General features: G+C 40.8%; 3 protein-coding genes across 3 annotated transcripts; 1 reads left to right on the forward strand and 2 right to left on the reverse strand.

Annotated features, from left to right (window-relative positions):
• The first annotated feature begins 3,958 nt into the window (after positions 1 to 3,958).
• LOC141763257 (ankyrin repeat domain-containing protein SOWAHC-like) lies at positions 3,959 to 7,368 on the forward strand. Its single transcript, XM_074627823.1, has one exon. The coding sequence runs from the start codon at positions 4,158 to 4,160 to the stop codon at positions 5,472 to 5,474; it is 1,317 nt and encodes a 438-aa protein (XP_074483924.1). The 5' UTR covers positions 3,959 to 4,157; the 3' UTR covers positions 5,475 to 7,368.
• Positions 7,369 to 9,014: 1,646 nt separating this feature from the next.
• On the reverse strand, positions 9,015 to 21,954 carry dhrsx (dehydrogenase/reductase (SDR family) X-linked). Its single transcript, XM_074627828.1, has 7 exons — positions 21,820 to 21,954; positions 14,188 to 14,295; positions 13,610 to 13,678; positions 11,457 to 11,558; positions 11,152 to 11,359; positions 10,659 to 10,866; positions 9,015 to 10,504 (listed from the first exon to the last, which is right to left on the reverse strand). Exons 1-7 carry the CDS (start codon positions 21,917 to 21,919, stop codon positions 10,322 to 10,324), a joined length of 978 nt encoding a protein of 325 aa, XP_074483929.1. The 5' UTR covers positions 21,920 to 21,954; the 3' UTR covers positions 9,015 to 10,321.
• LOC141763255 (E3 SUMO-protein ligase ZBED1-like) lies at positions 14,481 to 21,957 on the reverse strand. The gene is made up of 2 exons (XM_074627822.1): positions 21,820 to 21,957; positions 14,481 to 17,318 (listed from the first exon to the last, which is right to left on the reverse strand). The coding sequence occupies exon 2, from the start codon at positions 17,281 to 17,283 to the stop codon at positions 15,235 to 15,237; it is 2,049 nt and encodes a 682-aa protein (XP_074483923.1). The 5' UTR covers positions 17,284 to 17,318; positions 21,820 to 21,957; the 3' UTR covers positions 14,481 to 15,234.
• Between the last annotated feature and the right edge of the window lie 376 nt (positions 21,958 to 22,333).

Genomic DNA, 22,333 nt, shown 5'->3' on the forward strand with positions numbered 1-22,333 from the left:
CTTTGACTCTGAGGGTCCAGGTTCACAACTGAAGAATGGAGGATCATCTTTAGACCGGTCACTCTTCATAGACAGACAGCCAGAGACTAGAGACTCTGCTCTGTCCTCCTCTTCCTCCACACAGTCAATCATCTTCTGATCTGAAGTCAGTATGCGAGGTAAAACAGGAACACTGACTGTGAACATGTAAAGCACACAGGCAAGACTGAGAGAACAGGAAGTAACACACAACCTCTCGCACGCACGCACAGACACACACAGACACACACAGACAGAGACAGACACAGACAGACCTCCACCTGGTCACTTCTCTTTAACTCTCTGCTTGTTTTCTTGTCTTACAGCAGGTTTAATGAGGATTATTCAGCCAATCACGACTTTGTGTTCTCAGATGAATCAAACTGTTGAGTTCATTCTAACATTTCTCTCCTCTACAGTCCACAGGGAGGAAACTGACTCAGACACTTTGACAGTAAAATAATAAAATGTTGGATTAACACTCACCCTGCTTCAGTCTTCAGTTGTCGCCCCTCTGTGCCGTTAACACAAAATCAAGTCTGGAATAACTAACTGAACTCTTCCCTGTTCTCATGAGCCTGGATCACCTGGATCAGTGTGGCTCCTCCCCTCTCCATTTACAGGAAATCTTTGACCTTTGACCATTTCTGTTGCACAATAAAAACATTTGAGTTGCAAGTCTTAAGTTATATTTGTATTCTTCCACTATTTCATGTTTCAGCTTTTTTTATTTTTACAAAAAGAGAAAAGACATAAGTAATATCCAGCAACCTGGATTTCGAAATATAATCCCAAATTCTCTACTAGTCAAATGTTTAAGTTTCAAGTTTATTGAATTTCACATGTCAGTATTTCAGAATTAGTAGAAGCTTATCGTTAATGAGTAACTTTAACAATAACGTATTTTTATTGTCGTGTCACACTATCAAGTTTCAGATTGACGAAAGAAACAGTCATGCAGTATAAAGTTCAAATGTTTATGTCTCATTCAAAAAGTAACTATGTTTGGGAAAACTGGCTGATAACAGTATCCTCGAGTGTTTCCACCTGCAGCTCCTCTTCCTCCACATCTGAGCTGCTGACAAGAAGACACAGTTTAAACACCTAAAATTAATTCAGTAAAACATTTTAAAAAGAATTGTGCAAATCCTGAAAAAACTTGCCACTAGTGTAAAATATTAATATTACAACCTGTACTGATCACAGTCTGTACATATATGTAGTCCTGTCACAGAGGAAAAAGAACGGACACACATTAGATTTAACATTTGTTCAATGTGATTTTCTTGATAAACCAGTTTCTACTGTCTGTATTCACATAATTGTGTGACTGATATGAGGTCAACTATTTACACCATGAAGCAAAGAAACCCACTGCATTAAAAACACCTCACTGATATTCATTATTAACATTATACAGGACAACCTGACATTTATTGATCAGAGTCAAACTGTTACAACTAAATATACCATTAAAGTTGAACACAGACTGAGCTGTCTCACCTTAAACAAGCTGATTACTTTAAACAAGGAATATCATAAGGATTTATGAAGTAAACCATTAATGTAATATCATATGAATGACAGCTAAAATTATCCTTTTTTTAAAGGGACTATTTGTAACTTTCAGAAATGCTTCTTAACAGCGACACCTGTGGCTGTGAAATCAACGAAAGTCAGCGTCGGGCTCGCGCTTGCTTGCTCTAAATATACCTGAACGAGCATCGCTCAAAACAGTGAGGCGACACACGTCAGCTAAAAGCACAATATCACTCTATATTTCAGCTGCTTGGCAGTAATGTTAGCTGACCAGACGAAGGTCTCTCCATGAACATGATTTAGATCTGATCCTAGTGTTGGCTTTTCCTGCCTAAGTGCAGGCTGAAGCAGCGGAGCTCTGCAGCATGTCTCCTCTGCTCTCTCCGCCCGCAGCCGGGGAGAGCAGAGGAGACACCAGCACCCGGTCGGTAACGAGAGGGTAACGTAACTCTCTGAAGAGCTCCGTCACTTCACAAGACACGGGAAACCTCTGTTGGTCTGGAGGAGCTGCAGCAGTTATTTCTGCACAAACATCCCCTGTGCATTCACTAGGTATTCTCAGAGCTAAACTAACTCTTCTGCAGTGTGGAGTGAGCGCGCGTTCACGTCTAGAGGTGGAGCGAGACAGCGAGGAGGCTCCAGCCACACGCGAGCGCGCATATGCGAACGCGCATGTGTGACGACCCGCTACATTTATACGCTTAAAAAGTTACAAATAGTCCCTTTAAAAAAAAATTACCTCATGTTAGTTACAAACCAAGTTTGGGATTATTAATAAAAACGTATTGTGTTGACAACTGTGCAGTGTTGGAGGAAGTATTCAGATCCTAAATAAATGTACTAATACCACACTGTAAAAATACTCTGTTACAAGTAACAAGTAAAAGTCTTGCATTGAAAATGTTACTTATGTAAAAGTATGTAAGTATAATCAGGAAAATGTACTTTACGTATTAAAAGAAAGAAAATGTCCCCTGTGACTATAATACTATGACATATTATATCATTAGATAGATTTAGATATAATAAAATAATTAAAAGGGAAATAGTCACATTTGTGAAGCTGGAACCATGAAATGATTTTGCTTAAAAAATGACAATCAAAAATAGTTGACTATTAATTTCAGTCAATCGATTAATAAGTTAATCGACTAATAGTTTCAGCTGTACATTTTCATATGTTTGTAAAGTAGCTAGTAACTAAAGCTGTCAGATAAATGTAGAGTTTAAATGTAGATAAATGGAGTAAAAAGTACAAAAGTACAAACAGGCTTCATGGAGGCTATAAATGTATTAAATGTGAAACTACAGAGGGTCAATTCAACAACACATCCAAAATACACTTATATCAGCAGGAAACCACTTCTTTCCATTCATTCATCCAACGCCTCATTTATCATCAATGACTTATTATGTTGGCCTGAATCTGACCCTTTCTGCCTACAGTAGACTTTGATTTTCTCACTCCAATAATAAGAAGAATGAACAAGCAGAATCAGAGCTGATCAAATTTGACCCAACTTAATGTTGACTCCCTATTATGTTCTATTATCAGTGGTGGAATGTAACTAAGTACATTTACTCAAGTACAATTTTTCAGATACGTGTATGTACTTGTAGTATTTCCATTTTCTGCTACTTTCTACTTCTCCTCCACTACATCTCAGAGGGGAATATTGTACTTTTTACACCACTACAATTATCTGACAGCTTTAGTTTTAGTTACAGATTTAGTTCATGAAAACAAAATCTAATAATTAACTAATGAATGCTGATGTATTATTGTAGATTAAACTACCAGCAGTATATAATAATGAGTATGAGACAATATGAGGAAAATAAAGTTTTTTTTTAACATTACAGCATGTAAACATGTTCTATTAGAAACACAAAATACAAGTATGAACCTGAAAATGAGCACGATATGGGACCTTAAAGGTTAATAAACCTCATTTTGGTGAATATCTACCTCATTTTTTATTTGAAAAAAGCAGAAATCATGAATTATTTTGACTATAGGTAACTAAAAGTTTAGTTAGACTATTGATTTGAAACCATTTAAATGTTTTTTTTAAATGGCACTACATAATGACACCTGTGGTCCTCCAAAAACTGACCCGGGAGGACTACAGATGCTATAAATTAGAATAAAACACCCAGAATTCAACCAAAGAAGTGGTCATTAATTGTTTTTACAAAGACCATAGTATAGGGAACCACCAATGTTATTTTGGGGCAATGAGATGAAAGAAATCCATATTTGTGAATTTTATAAACGGGTCAAATTTGACCCGAGAACAACAGGAAGTTTAAAGCAACACGAATTACGTTTTTAATGGTTTCAACCATTCAACCCCCCTCTACAGACTAAATGGTACGGTCCGGTTGCTAGGAGGCGGAGAACGCCTGAAGGATCTAGAAATAGAGCGCAGAGAACAGCTCTACCTCACTGTCCTCCTCAATAACAGGTCTACTTTATTCACTTCTGGAGCGGAGGACAGCTCGGTGGATGTGTCGGTACGGCACGGAACGACCGGGAGAGAGTTTAACACGTTGCTTTGCTTCTCTACCGGTTATTAACACTGTAGAAGCTGCGCGCTATGGCCGCAGAGTGCTCCCAGGAGGCCATCCGGGACTTTGGTGATGACGTAGGAGGTGATATGCTACCTGGCTCGGGTTGCGGAAGTGACAGCCAGGTGAGAGTTGTGAGCTCTGCTGCCGTTTCACCGGACAGAACCGGGGACAGCACGGTGGTGGTTTGTGACAACACAGGTGAGGAGGACGCGGACCAGGTGCGCCCAGGTGAGATGGGAAACAGAGCGAGCTTTAAAAGAGACAAGAGGGAGTCCAGGAAGGAGCGTGACATACCTGAGATTATTCTGATAGGAGCTTCGCCTCTCCCTGCGGAGGGATCCATGTTCACCCTGCCTGGGCCTGCACAGACTAGTCCTACAGAGGAAGCAGAGCAGGTGGAGATCAGGAAGGTTGTCCTCAGACACCCGGATGAAGTGGACACACACAGTTTGTCTGGGAGCGAAGGCAGCCCCAAAGGCAGCCGGAAGCACTTCATCCAGGTGATGATGAGCACCTCCCCGCAGGTGAGGCGGAGCTTGGTGCTTCGCCGCTCCGTCCACCTGGCTTCGCCCACCGGAAACGACGGCGATTCCGTCTCCCTGGACGAGGACAGGACCCCGTTGGCGCTGGACCCGCTGGAGCACGAGTGGATGATGTGCGCCTCGGACGGCGAGTGGGGCGGCCTGTGCCAGCTGCTGGCCGCCGAGCCCGGCCTGGTCCTGAAGAAGGACTTCGTCACCGGGTTCACCTGCCTGCACTGGGCGGCCAAGCAGGGCAAGCCGGAGCTCATCGCGCGGGTCGTCGACTTCGCCAAGCGGCACGACGTCCCCGTCAGCGTGGACGTGCGCTCCAACACGGGCTACACGCCGCTGCACGTCGCCGCCATGCACGGCCACATGGAGGTGGTGAAGCTGCTGGTGGGGGCGTACGGCGCGGACGTGGAGGTCAGAGATCACAGCGGGAGGAAGGCCTGCCAGTACCTCACCAACAACGTCAGCGTGGACATCCAGGACATCATAGGAGCGTACGAAAGCTCTGACACCCACAACGAAGACAGCAGGGATGGAGGTCGCTGGAGGTTCTCCAAGGTCCTCCAGTCCAACCTGAAGCCCCTCAGGCTCCTCGTCCCCAACGACTGGGACTCTGTGGACGGGGAGGTCCAACCCAGATACAAAGTCCTCAGGAGGAAGTCTTCGCTCAGCAGGATGAAGCCCAAGCTGCAGAGGCTCCGCCTGAGAACGTCGCAGATTGTCCACAGCACGACGTTCCGCGACACCGAGGAACCGGAGGGCTCCGGGACAGGGTCCTTCAAGTCCAGGCCCAAGACCCATTTCTTTGGCTGAGAGGACAGGAAGGGTGGACGGGGATGTCTACAGAATGATTGCAGAAATGTGACACTGAAAGACTGGGCTAGAGAGCGAGGAGCGGGGGGGTTAATATATCTGGGCTGATGTTTTTATTGCAGGTGGAAGCTGATCTCTAAATGTGATCTTATTATGCCATATAATCAGTGAGTTGATAGGCGGGAACAAATCTGACAATCAAATTGTCCCATTTAGACTCAACCTGAGTCTAAAGGTCTTCTTCTTAGCAAACAGGTGTTGTCCCATAGTGTATTATATACTTGGGTCCACAGCAGAGCTGTCCAGGCAGCCTCAGGTTTCATCTGATATCTGTCTCTGCTAGTAGGACTAGTCAACAGGCGTGAACTCTAATCCATAACAGCCTTCATAATGTAAAGGATACGGCTGTTGGCTGCACCATCTGACACAGATACACATTGTATTAATGTTAATCAGACTGCAGGTCAGCTGACACTAAAAGCCTCTTGACCTGAGTCTGTAATCTGCAGGCCGGTGGCATTAAGAGACACTTAACTACTGGTCTGCATGGGCTACATTTACTTTCATCATCCGTCCAGAGGAAATATATAAAGCATGCCTTGTTTAACCTGAGCTCTTTGGGTAAAGTATGACCTCAGTGCTCCCTCTCTACATTTAACCCCCGCTGGATGTGCTGAAGCCATCTGGAGAGGGCTAAATCCTCTCAGCACTGAAGTTTACAGAACGGGCATGTAGAAGAATGTACTATAGTTTAAGACAGGGGTCAGCAACCTTTACTATGAAAAGAGCCATTTTAGGCAAAAATTATTATTTTATTATTATACTATTATATATATTATTATTTATTATTTATTTATTATTATTATATATATATATTATATTATTAATTATTATAATATTACAAGAAAAAAAGTCATATTACGAGAATAAAGTCATAACTTTACAAGAAAAAATCCTAATATTACGAGAATAAAGTCATAACTTCACGAGAAAAAAGTTGTAATATTACGAGAATAAAGTCATAACTTAACGCCAAAAAAAGTCGCAATATTACGAGAATAAAGTCATATTACAAGAAAAAAAGAAAGTAACACTTAAAATTACTACTTTATAATATTACGACTTTATTTCTCGAAATCCCGGATTTTTTTTCTTTTCCTTAATGTGGCCTTAATACTCCGTCGTACCGTCGTGCCATAGACCTATAACAATGATATAGGAATTGAAAATGTAAACATAAAAACAGTTATTCATTTCCATTTTTAAAAATCCACAGGGAGCCACTGGAGAGGAGCTACAGAGGTTGCTGACCCCTGGTTTAGGAGGTGTTTAATACTTAATAATGTATTTAGTATGAGATGGTGGATGGAACCAGACTGAATGACATCAATAAAGGTTTAGTTTAACACACACCGATTTAATCCACAACATGTCACATCTCGACTCCAAACTGTACGAGCTCTGCGTGTCGATCTGTGAGGTGGAGGCTCTTGACTACAGGCCATGTGTATGTGTGTCATAGTGATGGTTTATAAGGACACTCTTTTTTTAACATGGCTCCAGTGTCTCCATCTCTCTGTCATTATGCTAACCAGCCGTCTGCTGTGCGACCACAGTTGAAACCTCTCTGTGTTTAGCAGTATTTATAAACCACTGTCTTTTAGTCATACATTGTTTTCACTGAGGATGTGATCTCTGGTAGGATGCTTGTTACTGTCGTCTCCAGCAGAAGCTGATTGAGAAATTGGCAGGGACCATAACAAGCGTGTCCACTAATGAAATGTCCCACTCCGTCCGCATCTTGGTCACAATTCTATCATTCAATATCATATATAAATGGTATCAATCAGGCTGTGATTTCCATTTTATAACTTTGAGGGTTATACCGATATTGTTTACCTGTGTTTTAGCTGGCCTCACTGCCAGGTAGTTCTGGTCCCTGAACCAGAACCTGGTCTTTGTCCTCTCAGGTATGAGAGCCCTGACTGACTGCTGCTTACAGGAAATGTCCTCCAGGTTCTGCTCCAACAGAAACAGACCGGCTGCATCTTAATGTAACAAAGTTATAAATGAACAAATACAGCGGGACACTTTTCTACAGTATTTTTATATATCTCTGTAAATCATTTACTGTATATTCTTTTCTTTTTTACTACAATGGCACCTTTAATCTTTTTTATTACATCTTTGCACATTTGAACAAAAGCAGCTCTTGCACATTATAAACTTTTACTATTTCCTTTGGTTACTTGTACTGGGTTATTGGGCCAGTTTAATGATGTTCTTACTCTTTTACTTTGAATAAATAATACATTGAAGATGTTTACAGGACTGTGTCTGATTTTAAAATATGAATGATTCTTCAGCTGTCTGTTGTAGAAAAGCAAATGTATGACGGAGTATTAGGGCCACATTGAGGGAAAAAACATCTGAGATTTCCAGAATAAAGTCAGAATATTACCAGAAAAAAGTCATAACATTACGAGAACAAAGTTGTAACTTTACGAGAAAAAATTACGTAAATATTACGAGAATAAAGTCATAACTTTAAGAGAAAAAATTCAAGTATTACAAGAATAAAGTCATAACTTAATGAGAAAAAAGTCGTAATATTACGAGAATAAAGTCATAACTTTACGAGAAAAAAAGTCATATTACGATTTTATTTTCTAAATCTCAGATTTTTTTTTTTCCCTCAATGTGGCCCTAATACTCCGTCGAACCGTCGTACCATAGACCTACAACAATGATAAATAAAAATGAAAATGTAACCAAAAAATCCACATCGAGCCACTGAAAAGCAGCAGGTTGCAGACCCCTGGACTAAAGGAACATGCAGTTGAAAGCTCCAGAAAAGGCCAGTAAGTGAACCCAGAGTCAGTATTGGTTTGTCAAACTAACGTTCCTTGAATCAAGACTGAAATCTCACGGCTAACAAAATAAATGGTTTAGGTTTCCACCACTACATTGTCGCCGGTATGTGGTCACAGACTCCTCCAGCCGTGTGTGACGGCCCTTTTAAAATCAGGCTTTCCACCAGAACCAGAACCTGGCTCCTGTTCAGCTACGAGGAGGTCTGGGTCCGGGTCTGGGCTCTGTAACTGGAGGTTGGGAGTTCACCCACTAGATAGCACTATAACAGAGGAGACATCCTGAGCTTTGAGGGGGGACTAGTATGGGACAGCGTGGTGAGAAGGGCCTGATCACCACTAAGTCCCTTTTCATGTAGGAAGTTGCTCCTCAGACCCAAATGAACAGGTCCCTCCTGTAGTAGGGGTGTTCTAGAGGGGTTCTGACCCACAATGGGCCGACCTCGGGCCCGAGGGCGGCATGAAGCGGCACAAAGCAAAGACGAAAGAGGACGAAGAAGGAAGGAAAAACAGAAATTGAAACATCATAAATAGATCAATTAATAAATGTATAAAACAGTGAGGAAAAAAATCTAAAATAAGTAAAATAAAAAATATTCACAGATAAAAAAATAAAGTAATGACATATAAATTAAATATAACAAAATAAAAATAAAGTAATACGAGGCAATTTATTTATTAGTGTTTATTAACATATTGTTAATAAGTGGGACATCTTTCTTAATCTGTATATCATAATAATAATAATAAATGCAACCTATCACATGACTATACATGAATACACGCTGGAAAAAGGCATACCTCACAGTGATCATGGTAAACATTTCAATGCAATATGATCAGTTTGATTGAAATACAGTTTACAAATGCATACAGCACATTTTACAGGTATTAAAGACACTAGTGTCTTATATCGACTCTTATTTTATACTAATAGTATTTTTCAATTTGAATCAAACGTTACTCAAACGGGAGGAAATAGTGCATTTGTTGGGGACTATTTTCAGTGGCGGATTAATCCACATTAGTATCAGTAGTACAGCAGCATGGTGGATGTGGATTCATCATCGTTGGTTCTATTCTCTTCATGGAATTAATGAGATGAATGAGTAGGACCTATAATAGTACCTATAGTATGATAGTACCTACAGTATGCAACCACAGGCTCCAGCTGTTTTAACATCTGCACTCTTAGCAAACATGTTGGATTATCACCTGAAGCGTGAGGGGGCTCTTTGATTTCTAGCATATTAAATAATATTATATTACTGTAAATGCAGATTCATAATATGAATGTAAAAATTAATTTTCATCAAGGCTAAAAAATGGGAAATCTGCCCTAAAAGTGAATCCACCGAGTTAGCCCAATGAAGTGCTAGTTATTATTTTTTCAACAATTAGATCTGGTACAGTCAGTATTGAAATCTTTTTGGCTGAGAAAAAAAGTATATATATATATTTATAAGGCATTTATGAATCTCATGTGCTCCGACTGTCTGTCATTATTTAACACAGCTCAGCTGCGTGATATTAACATATTAAAGACTTGGTTGCATTTGGCACATTACTCGACTGATGTTGGAGAAAAACTAAACATCTAGTGGCAGAAACGGAAGTATTTCTCCGTGTAATAATACACACGTCTATGTCCAATACTACACAGTACAGCGTGCTACACTAGCGGAGGTAGTGGATAAAGTCTGAGCATTAACGCTAGCCATATGGGCACGACGTGTCTTTGTTTATTTGATGTCAGAAGTGTTATTTGTCAGTGGAACAGCTGTGTAGTTATACTTAAAATAAATACGTTTGTTACGTTATTTAAGTAACAGACGTCAAATAAAATGAGCGAATGTTGACTTGGTTTCACACGGGTCACGCTGTAGCTGTTAAGGCACTAGTGTCAGCAGGTGTGGACGGTCTGTGGCTGTAGATGTTTAGCTGTTGGTTCAGTGGTTCAGCTCCAGGTACCGGTGGTCAGGCCTCCTGAAGGCCCACGAGCTCACAGCTCTTCTTCCACAGCTGGGCCTGTAGCTCGGAGTCATAGGAGCTGTCGGAGGACTGCCTCTTGTGGCTGTTGTACAGGTAACAGGCCCCCACGCCCTCCATCTCTGAGGCAGCAGCAGCATAGACGGATATGGACGCTCCCTCTGCTGGAGTCTGAGAGGGACACGAGCAAAGAATGAGTGAAGGTCCTCACTTTTCTATACGGGCTGAAGAGACGCAGGTTGCTGACCCCTGTCCTAACCTCACCACCTGTTCATGAGGAGCAGGATAGATATATACAGATGTAGATGAGACAGTAAGGATGTACCCTGAACAGTATCTTGGCCACAGGCTTCTTCATCGCCTGAGCGAGGCTCCACAGGTTGTCGTAGAGCGCCGTGTCCACCATGCCGGGGTCTACGGCGTTGACGATCACAGGGAAGCCGCCGGCCGTCAGCTGCTCCTGCAGGTAGTAGGTGAAGAGGACCAGAGCCAGTTTGCTTTGGGCGTAGGCCCCGTGGGAGCTGTAGCAGATCCTAGAGACGGGGACGGGGAGAGGGGACGCTGTCAGCACTAACACTGGGTTACGGTTCAGAGTGTGTGAACAGGATATAGATGCAGAGATGTTGCCTTTACAGGGACTATCAGGGGAGAACACATCGGAATCTTGTGTGTGTGTGTTGGCAGAGTAAAGCAGAGTAATGGTAATAACATATTCACTTTCCTGTTCAGTTCCAAAGCTTAAACACGTAAACCAGCATTGGCAATCCCTCGATCATACCTACGGTAACGTACGGTTTATAAAAAGTCACCAGTGTTACCTCCTGTTCAAGTCATCCATGTGTATCTCTCCGGCGTAGTGCGTAGCAGAGGACATGTTGATGATCCTGGAGCAGCCGCCCCGTCGTCCCGACGTCTTCAGCGTGTCCAGCAGCAGGTTGGTCAGAAGGAAGTGGCCCAGGTAGTTGAGCACAAAGTGGAACTCGAAGCCCTCCTCCGTCTGTCTCTCAGGAACCATCATGGTTCCAGCTACACCACAGAATGACAGGTAGACAGGTATATATATTATAGCGAATGCAGTGTGATAAAATGAGTGATCTTTGACTGTGATGTCTCTGCAGCCTACCGTTGTTCACCAGGACATGGAGGGGGAGGCGGCGCTCTTTGAATGCCTGAACAAACTGTCGCACTGATTTCAGGGAGGTCAGGTCTATGAAGACAAACTCAGCTGTGGACAGAAAAGAGATGAACAGAAATATGATTTAATATCAGCACTGTAGCATCTTCAATGTGATATCTATGTGATATTGTCATGCAGCATAAAAAACAACGGTAATAAACAGTAGCGGAAAGTATCAGGAACTGGAAAAGATTGTGAAAGAAACTGAGTTTATTCTGAAGAAAGAGCCACACGGACCTGATGGGGGAACTGACTCTTTAGAGGAGGAGATGACTTTTATTATCCTAAAGTTATGATTTTATTCTCGTAATATTACAGCTTTTTTTTATCCTAAAGTTATGATTTTATTCTCGAAATATTACAACTTTTTTTCTCGTTAAGTTATGACTTTATCCTCTTATTACGTTTAAAAAAAAAAAAAATGTATTCAATATTTAGTTTCTTCTTCTCTCCGCTCACATTAATCTGGTGACCCTATGGAGGGGCCCGAGCCATAGGTTGGGAACCACTGGACTAAACTAGCTGTATATAAAGTAGTTAAAGTAGCTCCACCTGGATCAGCTACAGCAGTAACATGCTGCACTAACATTGATGCATCAGTATTAACAATATAGTAATACGTATATTTTTGTCGGTAATACTTCTGTATGTTTATTAAAGTAAAATTTTGAATGCAGCACTTTTACTTGTAATGGAATATTTTTATGTTTTTCTATTAAATACAGTATTTTAGAATCTATTTACATTTTTTAATATATATATATATTTTAGTCCTCAGGGGAAGGGTTAGAAGTACAAAAGAGAACAAATGATTTCAACCATTCAAAACCTTGAATTTCCTGGAGTTATTTCACATTACACGTTCATTTATAATCAACCACGCAAAAGACATATTTTCATCTAGTGTCCCATAAGTTAGAGGTGTTTAATTCACTCTCAAGTGTGCAATTTAAACTAAAAGTTGAACTACAGTTTGTTTTACATTCTTTTTAATATTGTATTTGTTTGTTTCTTTTGCATTTTGGTTTTTAAATACTGAGGTACTTTACTTGAGTATTTTCAGTTCCATGTTTTCATTATTGACCACAGAAATAGTAGTCTGCACCACCGCGTACTTAGGATTTTTGTCAAACTTGACTCAACTCCATGTATTTGAAAGACATGCAATATACTTTGCAGACTAACTTTAAATAGAAAACACGAGTTTCTAAATTATTGCATTATTGTTCAAATGAGATTAAACTTGACACGCTACAACATTTAAATTCTGCTGACATGTTAGTGCACCAGTAGCAGTAATCCAATACTATATATATATGTAATTATTATAATAATTTATAAATATATATACATGTACATAATTTACACATATATTTATTATATTTTATAAATAATAATCTATATATAATTATTATTTATAAATTGAAATAATTTATATTTGAGTATTATTATAATGTATAAATTATAATTATTAAATATATACAAATATGTTTTTAATATAAAATTATAATACATATATATATATATACACACACACATTCAGATATAACTATCTACTTATTTTTTTCTATGTGCTGTTTTTTCCCCTTTTTTTTTTTTACATTTAATGAATGAATGAATGAATTTATTTATTGAAGGTTTCTACCTTACTACCATGAATTATATTATTGTGGTACTTATTACCTTTCATTTTAACTAATTAATTCAATTATTTTTATTTTATTTTTTCTGTAACTTTACCTCTCGAGGTGGGAGGAAGGCTGGACCTGTCTCTGTGTGGGAGTGGGAAGCGATGTGTATGTGTGTATATACCGTATGAATGCGCATATTAAATGTTAAATGTAAGATATCATTTTTTTGCATTATGACTCTGGTGTTATGTTTTGTTATATTTGTTATGCTATGTTCGAAAAAAAAGTAATAAAAAAGAATTTTCCCCCCTTAAAAAAGAGAAAACTGTCTCAGTCTGAAGAACTGCAGGCTCCACTTTGAGCACCACTTCACATTTTACACCAGACTGTTTTATAAGAGCTGCTGCTTTGGTTAAAATGACAGATGTGACCAAAGATAGACAGACAGATGATGATGATGATGATTACCTTTCCCCTCGCAGCCTTCTTCCTGAATCCTCCTGACGGCTGCTCTGCCCTCCTCTCTCTCGTTCCCAGCTGGAGGTGATGGAGATCACAGACACTTGGTGGGCTGATGTCCAGCAGTTTATCTACTTCAACTCAACCAGACTGGCTAACAGCTCAGCTTTCATCAGTCATTCTATCTCAAAGTTATTAACTGATCCTCCAGAGGCGACTGCTGGATCTTTCACACTCGTACAGGTCTTTTTAAAATAATCCACACAATGTGCACCAACTATCATGTAAACATTATAAATACATAACATAATGGAGTTCTATGTGATCCAGATCTCACACTCTCTCTCTGCAGTCCAGCTTTCATTTGCAGGTTTCCTCCTCTTCATATTAGACACCACAACATTTGAACGTACAGTAGGGCTGCACCATTATGGCCAAATCACGATTATTTATCACAATTACTCATTGATTTTAGCGACAACATTTTTATTACTGCACTTTCACATTAAAAATGGCAACATTGCAAATGAGAGGTGGACTGCAGAGATGTATCAACCCGTGTCATGTGATTGGACAGTATAGCCTACCTATGACAACATGCATGCCAAGGCTTGCCAGGTGTCTCGCTGTCTCATAACCCATTCCTCTGGTACCCCCAGTCACAATGGCAACCCTTCCATTCTGCTTGGGTAAGACTGTGTGGGAGGAGAGAGGGACCACATGAGAAATCAGTATCATTAATGACAGGTAAATGTAGTTACATAAACTATGTGGACTAAATGATCAATCAATGAATACAATTAATTAATAATTGTGATTGTATTCATAAAAATGCATCAATACAAATGGGAAGTTTGGACATCAACCAGTCAGGCAAATGTTGAAAACAAAATCTTTACTTTCATACATGCACAGCAAGACATTTTTATCATCCACAGTTAATGACCTTAAACAGGAGGTACTTACAACATCCATCCCACGTTATTAAAAAGTTTCATGATTTTGCAGTAGCAAAATAAGAAAAGTTATTTGTATAGTTGATTTATAGGCTTTAATACACTCCCTCCATCAAGTTTTTTCTTAGAGTGAGATTAGAAGATTGATTCCAATCTCCACAGACAAGAGGTTGATGATCTTCTCATCTCACTCTGAAAGAATGCAAATAAGCATTTCCCCCCCCCAAAATATTACAATAAATCTTTTAAAATGACTGGGTGAGACATAGCTAGGTCAAACTTTTCATACAGATTATAGGCTAAAACTCAAAGAAAGGTTATCAGCGGTTATTACCATTTTCCTACTACTGACCGATACACCTCCATAATAGTTTTAAAGGGCCAGTGTGTAACATATCGGGGATCTATTAGCAGAAATGGAATCTAATATTCATAACTATATTTTCATTAGTGTATAATGACCTGAAACTAATAATCATTGTGTTGTCATTAGCATAGAATGAGCCCTTCGTTTCTACATGGATGGCCTCTTGAGTGAAGCCAACGGAGTTACCACAGTTTTGCACTCTGCGCTTCATGTTACCGCAGTCTTGAAAAGGGAGGAGTGAGCGGAGGGGTATTCAGTTCTACACACTGTACATGTAGGCCACACAGCATGCAGTCATCAACATCACACAGTCATTCAAGTGGCTGGCCCAGATTGCAGTTTCCCTTCCAAACACTGTCCAAATCATCTTCACAGGGTTCAGGCTCATAGTAGCTCCGTGAGTTCTCATACAAGAAGACCTGCTGATCTACTAAAGCTGGAGCTATGCGGTTCCTTTTCCCACACAGAACTGTCCCAGAGGAGCTTAACATCCTGTGACAAGGTACACTCGTGGCGGGAACACACCAGTACTTCTGGAGCACCTTGGGGAGGGTGGGGAACAAGGGTGCATGACTCGACCACCACAGTAAAGGGTCTTCATTCAGACCTAGGACTCTTTGTGATTTGTAGTTGCTCAACTCCTCTACCACCTGTGCATGCAGCTCCTCCTGGCTCTGGTCTGTATCAGACTGACAGAATATGGCAGCCAAAGGGTTGTCTTGGGTTGCACTGCTGGCAGATTCTCTTTGAGGTGTCTGCTTCTTGCAAGGTGGTTCGTCAGATACCAAGGTGAAATCATCTAGGCATGGTGGCTCCGCCATCTGCTTCTCAAGGATTGCTTTTGCCTCCTCTATGATGTTACTCTCAACTTTGGAGCGCTCCTGTGTGGACAGGAAAGGCAACTTCTTGTATCGAGGGTCCAAAAACGTGGCAATGTTGAGGAATGTTGAAATTTCTTGCGATAGCTGTGTATTCTGTGAGTAAGTGCTTGATAGGACCTTTGAGATGATCTCTTTGGTCATGCTGATCTCTTTGAGGTCCCCTTCCTTGATCTTGAGGGTGGTGTTCAACAGCATATGAAGCACGGGCCTAACCATGCTGATGGTTGGGTACTTGCAAGAGGTGATCATGTTTGCCACAACTTTAAAAGGCTGGAGGACTTCAATCAAGCCCTCTAACAAGGCCCAGACAGGGCCATCGAAGCTGAAATGATGACTGCTGGGACTCTCCAGAAGTGTTGCAGTTACAGCAACCTGTTGCTCTTTCAGTCTTTGTAACATTGCCAATGTGGCCAACCAAGACCTCCCCCTGTCTGTGATGAGTGCACACTGAGCGAGGCCATGCTGCTTCTGTTTTTCCCTCAGCAGATACACCGCCGGTTCTCTGAAATGATCAACAAGTTTGCGGCAACATCCCAAAAAGCTGTCGACTCGCGGCATCTGGAAGGCTTCATCCATTGCACGATTGACGGTATGTCCAAGGCAAGGCATTTCCACTGACAGGTCCAGGAGTGAGCACGCTTTCACAATGTCCACTGAACCGCTTGTGGTGGCACCGCTGACTTTATGAGTTATCCCCCACTCAACAAATGCTTCATACATCGCTCTGGTGATGTTCTCGGACGTGTTGTCCTCTTGTACTTCAAACGTTTTAAGACACTTGTTGGTCATAGAGAAGCCAGTAGTACTGTTGTAATTAACTGAATGCACAGCAAGTGAAATGTATGTCCTATTCTGGGTTTGGCTTTGCCAAAGGTCTGTAGTAACGCCACAGTTCATAACCCCAGCAAGCTCACTAAAGACCATGTCCCGGGCACGGCAGTACATCTGAGGAAGCATTTTAACCACCAGGTCGCTTTTGCTCGGTGGGGAGTACCCAGGATCGATGGTGTTCATTAAGGTCTTGAAAGTAGGCTCTTCAACTAAAGATACAGGGTATAACCCCTCACAGATGAAGTTGATGACAGCTATCGTCAGATCATTGTGTCGTCTGTTTTCATAGTATAAACTCTGCCTTAAGTTTGTGTCCTGGGAGTGTTGCTGAACATGTACACCTGAAGGCTCGGTCTTTATCCTGGAGAACGCCGTGGCAAACGCCTCGCGCATCTGATCCGTGTTGCTCTTCACAAACTCACTGAATTCTACGGGGTGGTTCTTTTCAAGGTGGTACGAAAGATTGGACGTGTTTCCAGAGTAAGCGATTTGACTCATACATACGCGACAGTATATCCGTTTCCAGTGCAATATGCAGCCATCTGCATCTGTGTCAAAGCCAAAGTACTTCCAGACTTTGCTTTTTGCCCGTGGGTGTGCGACCAGATTGAGACCGGAGCATGAAGGTCCTGAACTTTTACCCTCCATTGGTTCCTTTGGTAAGCTATCCACTTACTGAGCACCTAACAAGAATAGTGAAATACACATTTGAGCATGTTGATCAAAACATTATAGCCATTTGTGAAACTACACTGGGATAGGATTCAGCTATGCTTACATGTACACAAGAAACTATCACAGTGAAAAGAAGTCAGTTTGCAGTATTCTGATCTACAAAAACAGTTTATGAACACTCAGTTTCCAGTTTGTTAGGTATTGTAAGGGGCGTTGGTTGAATTGTATGGTCATTTTGGCAGGTACTGTTGAATTATACTGTGTTATACTGACAACGTTTCAAATATTTTGCCCATTATATGATCCAAAATGATCATATAGTTGAATCAACTCCTCTCTAAAATGGTTTGAACAAAAACTGAACAAGATAACCTTCATGAAGGGAGGATTTATTGCTGTGTTAGACCGCTCTAGCTTTAGTCAGGTGTACCTAATAAACTGGCAACTAAGCGTAAACAAATGGTCTTTTAATTAGATCCGTCTCTCTGCCACAATTTCTAACCAAGACTGGCATATTTCAAGTGTATTATAAGTTGTGTTAGTTTATTGTAAGTAAGTGGTAATACAACATGTTACAAGATCAATTCAGACAGGATGGAGGCAAACAACATTTCTATTATACTGTTCTATATTACCTTATTTTCTATATACTACTCTACTTTCTATTACTCAGAATGCAATATCACACTGAGGACGGAAGAAAAACTGAGCCTGAGTAGGTTCGGCGCAGTTTGAACTTTAAGGTTGGGGGGGTTCATAAAAAAAAATCTAGAGGTAATGTGATGTGTACAACGCAGAGAGGTGTACTGTATTGGGATGTCTGTAGCCTACATATTACAAGCGTAGGTGACAAAATCAGTTTGATTGCATTGTTTTCTATTCGAATGTCCGACTCCTAACTGGCCGCGAGCGACGAGGCGCCGCTTTGAGCTGAACTTTTGTTTGAAAGCGCCGCGACGGACGAGGAACGGCTGAGTGGTAAAGTTGAAATGAGGAGTTATATGATACGATACATCCTCATTTCACTATAAACACCTAAATAAGGTGACAGCTGGGAGATCACCAGGAAATAAAAGCTCACTTTTGCCTTGTTCTTTATTTCATGGGCTATTTTACTATGACACACTTATATATATATATTTTTTAAAAAGCATTCGAATACTGATTTGGATGTCAATTACCATGGCAACTAGGGATGCACCAAAACCGATACCAGTATCGGGTCCGATACTGTGCTCATGTACTCGTACTCGCAAAGCGGCTCCGATACAACGGCACCGATACCACTTTGCGGCAGCGTGACGTTACCCTCTCGTCAGCGTCTTTCGGGTCCTCACCTCCCCGACGGTACGGGCGAGACGGGCTGAGGTGGGATCTCGACCCTGCGCACTGCTGGCCCTCCCTTCCATTGCGCCACAGGGTTTTGCTTGCACCCTCTGACTCGCAGCGTGCGTTAGACTCCTTGATCCGTGTTTCAAAACGGGTCGGGTGGGTTGCCGACAACGCCGCAGACCCCTGGCGCCTTTTACGTGGGCCGCGGCACGACGCGGTTGGGGCGCACTGAGGACAGTCCGCCCTGGACAACAGTCGCACTGGGAGCAGGGAGCCCCATCACGGTGCGGCGAGGTCTGGGCGGGGAGCGCTGTAAAGCTGTGGCCGTGAGCCACCTTCGCCCCAAGCCTTTCCAAGCTGACCTAGAGCCGGTTGCGGCGCACCGCCTTGTATGCGGGACTCCCCAGCCTGCCGTGTGTCGCTCACACCCTCCAGCTGGCTGTTAACGAGGGTCTTTTGGCACAGAGAAGTACTCGTATCGGTACTCGGTATCAGCGAGTACCCAAATGTAAGTACTTGTACTCAGTCTGAAAAAAAGTGGTATCGGTGCATCCCTAATGGCAACAGTAGTAGTCAGCCCTACTAAAACTATAAAAAAGAAAGAAAGAGCCAGAGCCAGGCTGCAAAACTGGAATTTTTGAATCAGAAATCACGAGCCAGTCAGGCGTTATCTTTTAGTCCCGGTGCGGGATATTCCACATGAATAACAAGAATTTGGGAAATCCTCTTATTACAGCCTGCATTCTTTGTGAGATTAAGAGTGTGTAAACCTCAAGTCCAAACCCACATTTCACACTGACTGAGACACAGTCGTCCCTTTGTCTTAAAGTGGAGCACATTACCGGAGTCTCACTCTACTATCACATGCTTTCACGCACATTTTCATTTCGGGTTTATGGCTTTAAATTGAGATGAATTTAGATGAAATACAATATCACTTCAGTGTGAGTGTGCATTAAGAGCATTAATACAAGATAGCAGCTGTGAATGTGTTCTTTGTTTTACAGTGTTCTGCTGCTTTCAACATCCGTCTGAGCAGTGTATGTTTGCATACAAGCGCTACTATATCGATATCAGTAGTATTAGTAGTACATTATTAAATGTACTTAAGATCAACTTTTTTCTTCATTGCAAATTGGATTAGAAACCCTTTTTGAATGCCCAATGTCATAAGATGTCATCAGATCAGTCATAAGATGTCATCAGAGCAGGCGAGGCAAAGTTCAATCATCACTGAAATTAACCTTTTTCCACTGTGGCAGGTCACTGATCATTTCTACCGGCCACTCAATTTTTTTGTCGGCCACTTCTCAAATCTAGGTAGAACGCTTTAAAATTGTGAACACTGAGTCAGTGGTACCAGACCGTAGAATTATGCAATATATATCATGTAACCCTAATCCATGACTATATTTAGTAGCACTTCATTTTACAGGTCAGCAAATTTCATGGTAATTAGGTGATAATTAGCAAGTAACCTATTCGAAATTTCTGTGGAATTACTGGCAAATTACCCAAATATTTACCTCAGAATGAATTGAAAATTACTTTATTATAAACATTATTTAATAATTATGTGCTAAAATAGCATATAATGGTTAAAATGGGGCCCGTAGGATTGAGAAGCGGCTGCTCTTCATCGGAGGTTGAAAACCAAAACTAATAGAAGAAACCGTGATCACCGTTATGACTTATTGTCTCCACTAATGTAACCTGGTAGCTGATGTCATGACTCAGGGAGGTTTTTAAAGAAATTTCAAAGAAGTTATTATGCTAATTATTATATATTTACCAGCAGACATGGAAATAAAGCATATCAATTAACTTTGTATTCTTTTCCTGGAAATGTATTAAATAAATTACCAGCTATTGAGAAATAGCGGAATATAATTATTAAATAATGTTTATAATAAAGTAATTTTAGATACATTTTGAGGTAAATATTCGGGGTAATTTGGCAGAAATTTCAAAGATATTTCAAATAGGTTACTTGCTAATTATCACCTTATTACCATGCAATTTGTGGACCTGTAAAATTAATTGTTAACCTATATTTAATTTAGACTTTAGAATTGCTTTTTAAAAATAATATTTCTTAATATAAGGAAAACCTTTTCTGCCATGGTGGCAGGTGACCTGAAATTTACCCTGTTATCTTGCAGGTGGCAGGTGCTAATTTCATTCCCTGCTTCTATCATAATGTTCTAAGCTGTTACAATCCATTTTAAATAATTATTTCATGTTTATTTCTGATTTATGACTAGATCAACTTGACACACAGTGCTGAGCTGCATCTCAAATTAACCTCCAGCTTCCCAGCTTTCAGATGATGTACACCACTTCTATGTGACATCTACTGCTGACCTGCCATCTCCTCTTAAAGGACCCATATTATGCTCATTTTCAGGTTCCTACTTGTATTTTGTGTTTCTACTAGAACATGTTTGCATGCTTTAATGTTAAAAAAAAACACAGTGTTTTTCTCATACTGTCTGTCTGAATATACCTGTATTTACCCTCTGCCTGAAACGCTCTGTTTTGGCGCATTTCAACGGAGTGGCAACGGAATTGCGTTGCTAGGAAACAGCTTGGGTCCATGTTTACATCCTGTCAGCTGATGTCAATCACATACACTGCAACAGGAAATAAACTGGGACACATTTAGAATGTTTAAAACCGTGTAATGGTCTAAATATTGTGTATTTGTGACATTACAAATGGACAGAAATCCTGACGGCTTGTTTCAAACGCACAGTTTCTGAATACGGGCTGTGTGTATTTCCCTGTGGATTGAGTGTTTCGATACTTTCACAGTATTTATATAGGACTTAAAGCTGCTTTATAATAAAAAAAAAACATGCAAATCTCACTTTTTTATAATATGGGACCTTTAAATTCCCCCTAAAGAAGACTTAGACTAGACTGGCTCTATTGTGGGTCTCAGAGGGTTAATACAAATCTCAAACTTCATCACATTTATGCCGAATTGACCAGAAGACACCACTATTGAACAATCTCAGCTTAGGCTCCATCAACTTTGTTCATTTGTAGATGAAATAAGAGAATATATCTTTAAACTGTCACTTTTCTAACGCAGTCCGGCGCGGAAACAAGAACACAGATTAATTAGTATTAAGCAGAGTAGAGGACAGTTTAGTGAACAGAAGCTGAGCTCACCTGGTAGAGTAAAAGATGTGTTGAACATCTGGTAGATGAGGACTCGGATCCCGCAGTAGTAGAGCCGGAGGAGAGGCACCAGCACCGACTGCAGCCACATGTCTTTGTTTCCGGAACCGAGCAGCTTCCTTTCCGAGTGCGTCACTTCAATGAGTCCGGCTGGTGCGCCCTGCATGGAGGGGTTTATCTCTCCATGGTTCCGCCTCCGAGCAAATTATGTCACAGGATGCAAAAAAACAAAACTGATTAACTGTTAAGACAAAGGAGCCTTTTCAGTTCATCCCTACAACATTTATGAATGCATTAGATTGTAACTTACTGTACTCTGAATAATTGATGTGTTGGAGGGGGAAACTTTTGGGAAAATCCACTTTAAACTAATGTATTCTATCACAAGCTAAGCAGTCATATCAAAAAAAGATTGTGGGATATATAAAATGTTACTTTGCCCAAATACAAATTTATATTGCTTTTTTCAATGTCATTGTGAGGTAAATATAAGGATATTTTACCC

Source organism: Sebastes fasciatus, chromosome 24, assembly GCF_043250625.1.
Source record: "Sebastes fasciatus isolate fSebFas1 chromosome 24, fSebFas1.pri, whole genome shotgun sequence".
Taxonomy (NCBI): Eukaryota; Metazoa; Chordata; class Actinopteri; order Perciformes; family Sebastidae; genus Sebastes; species Sebastes fasciatus.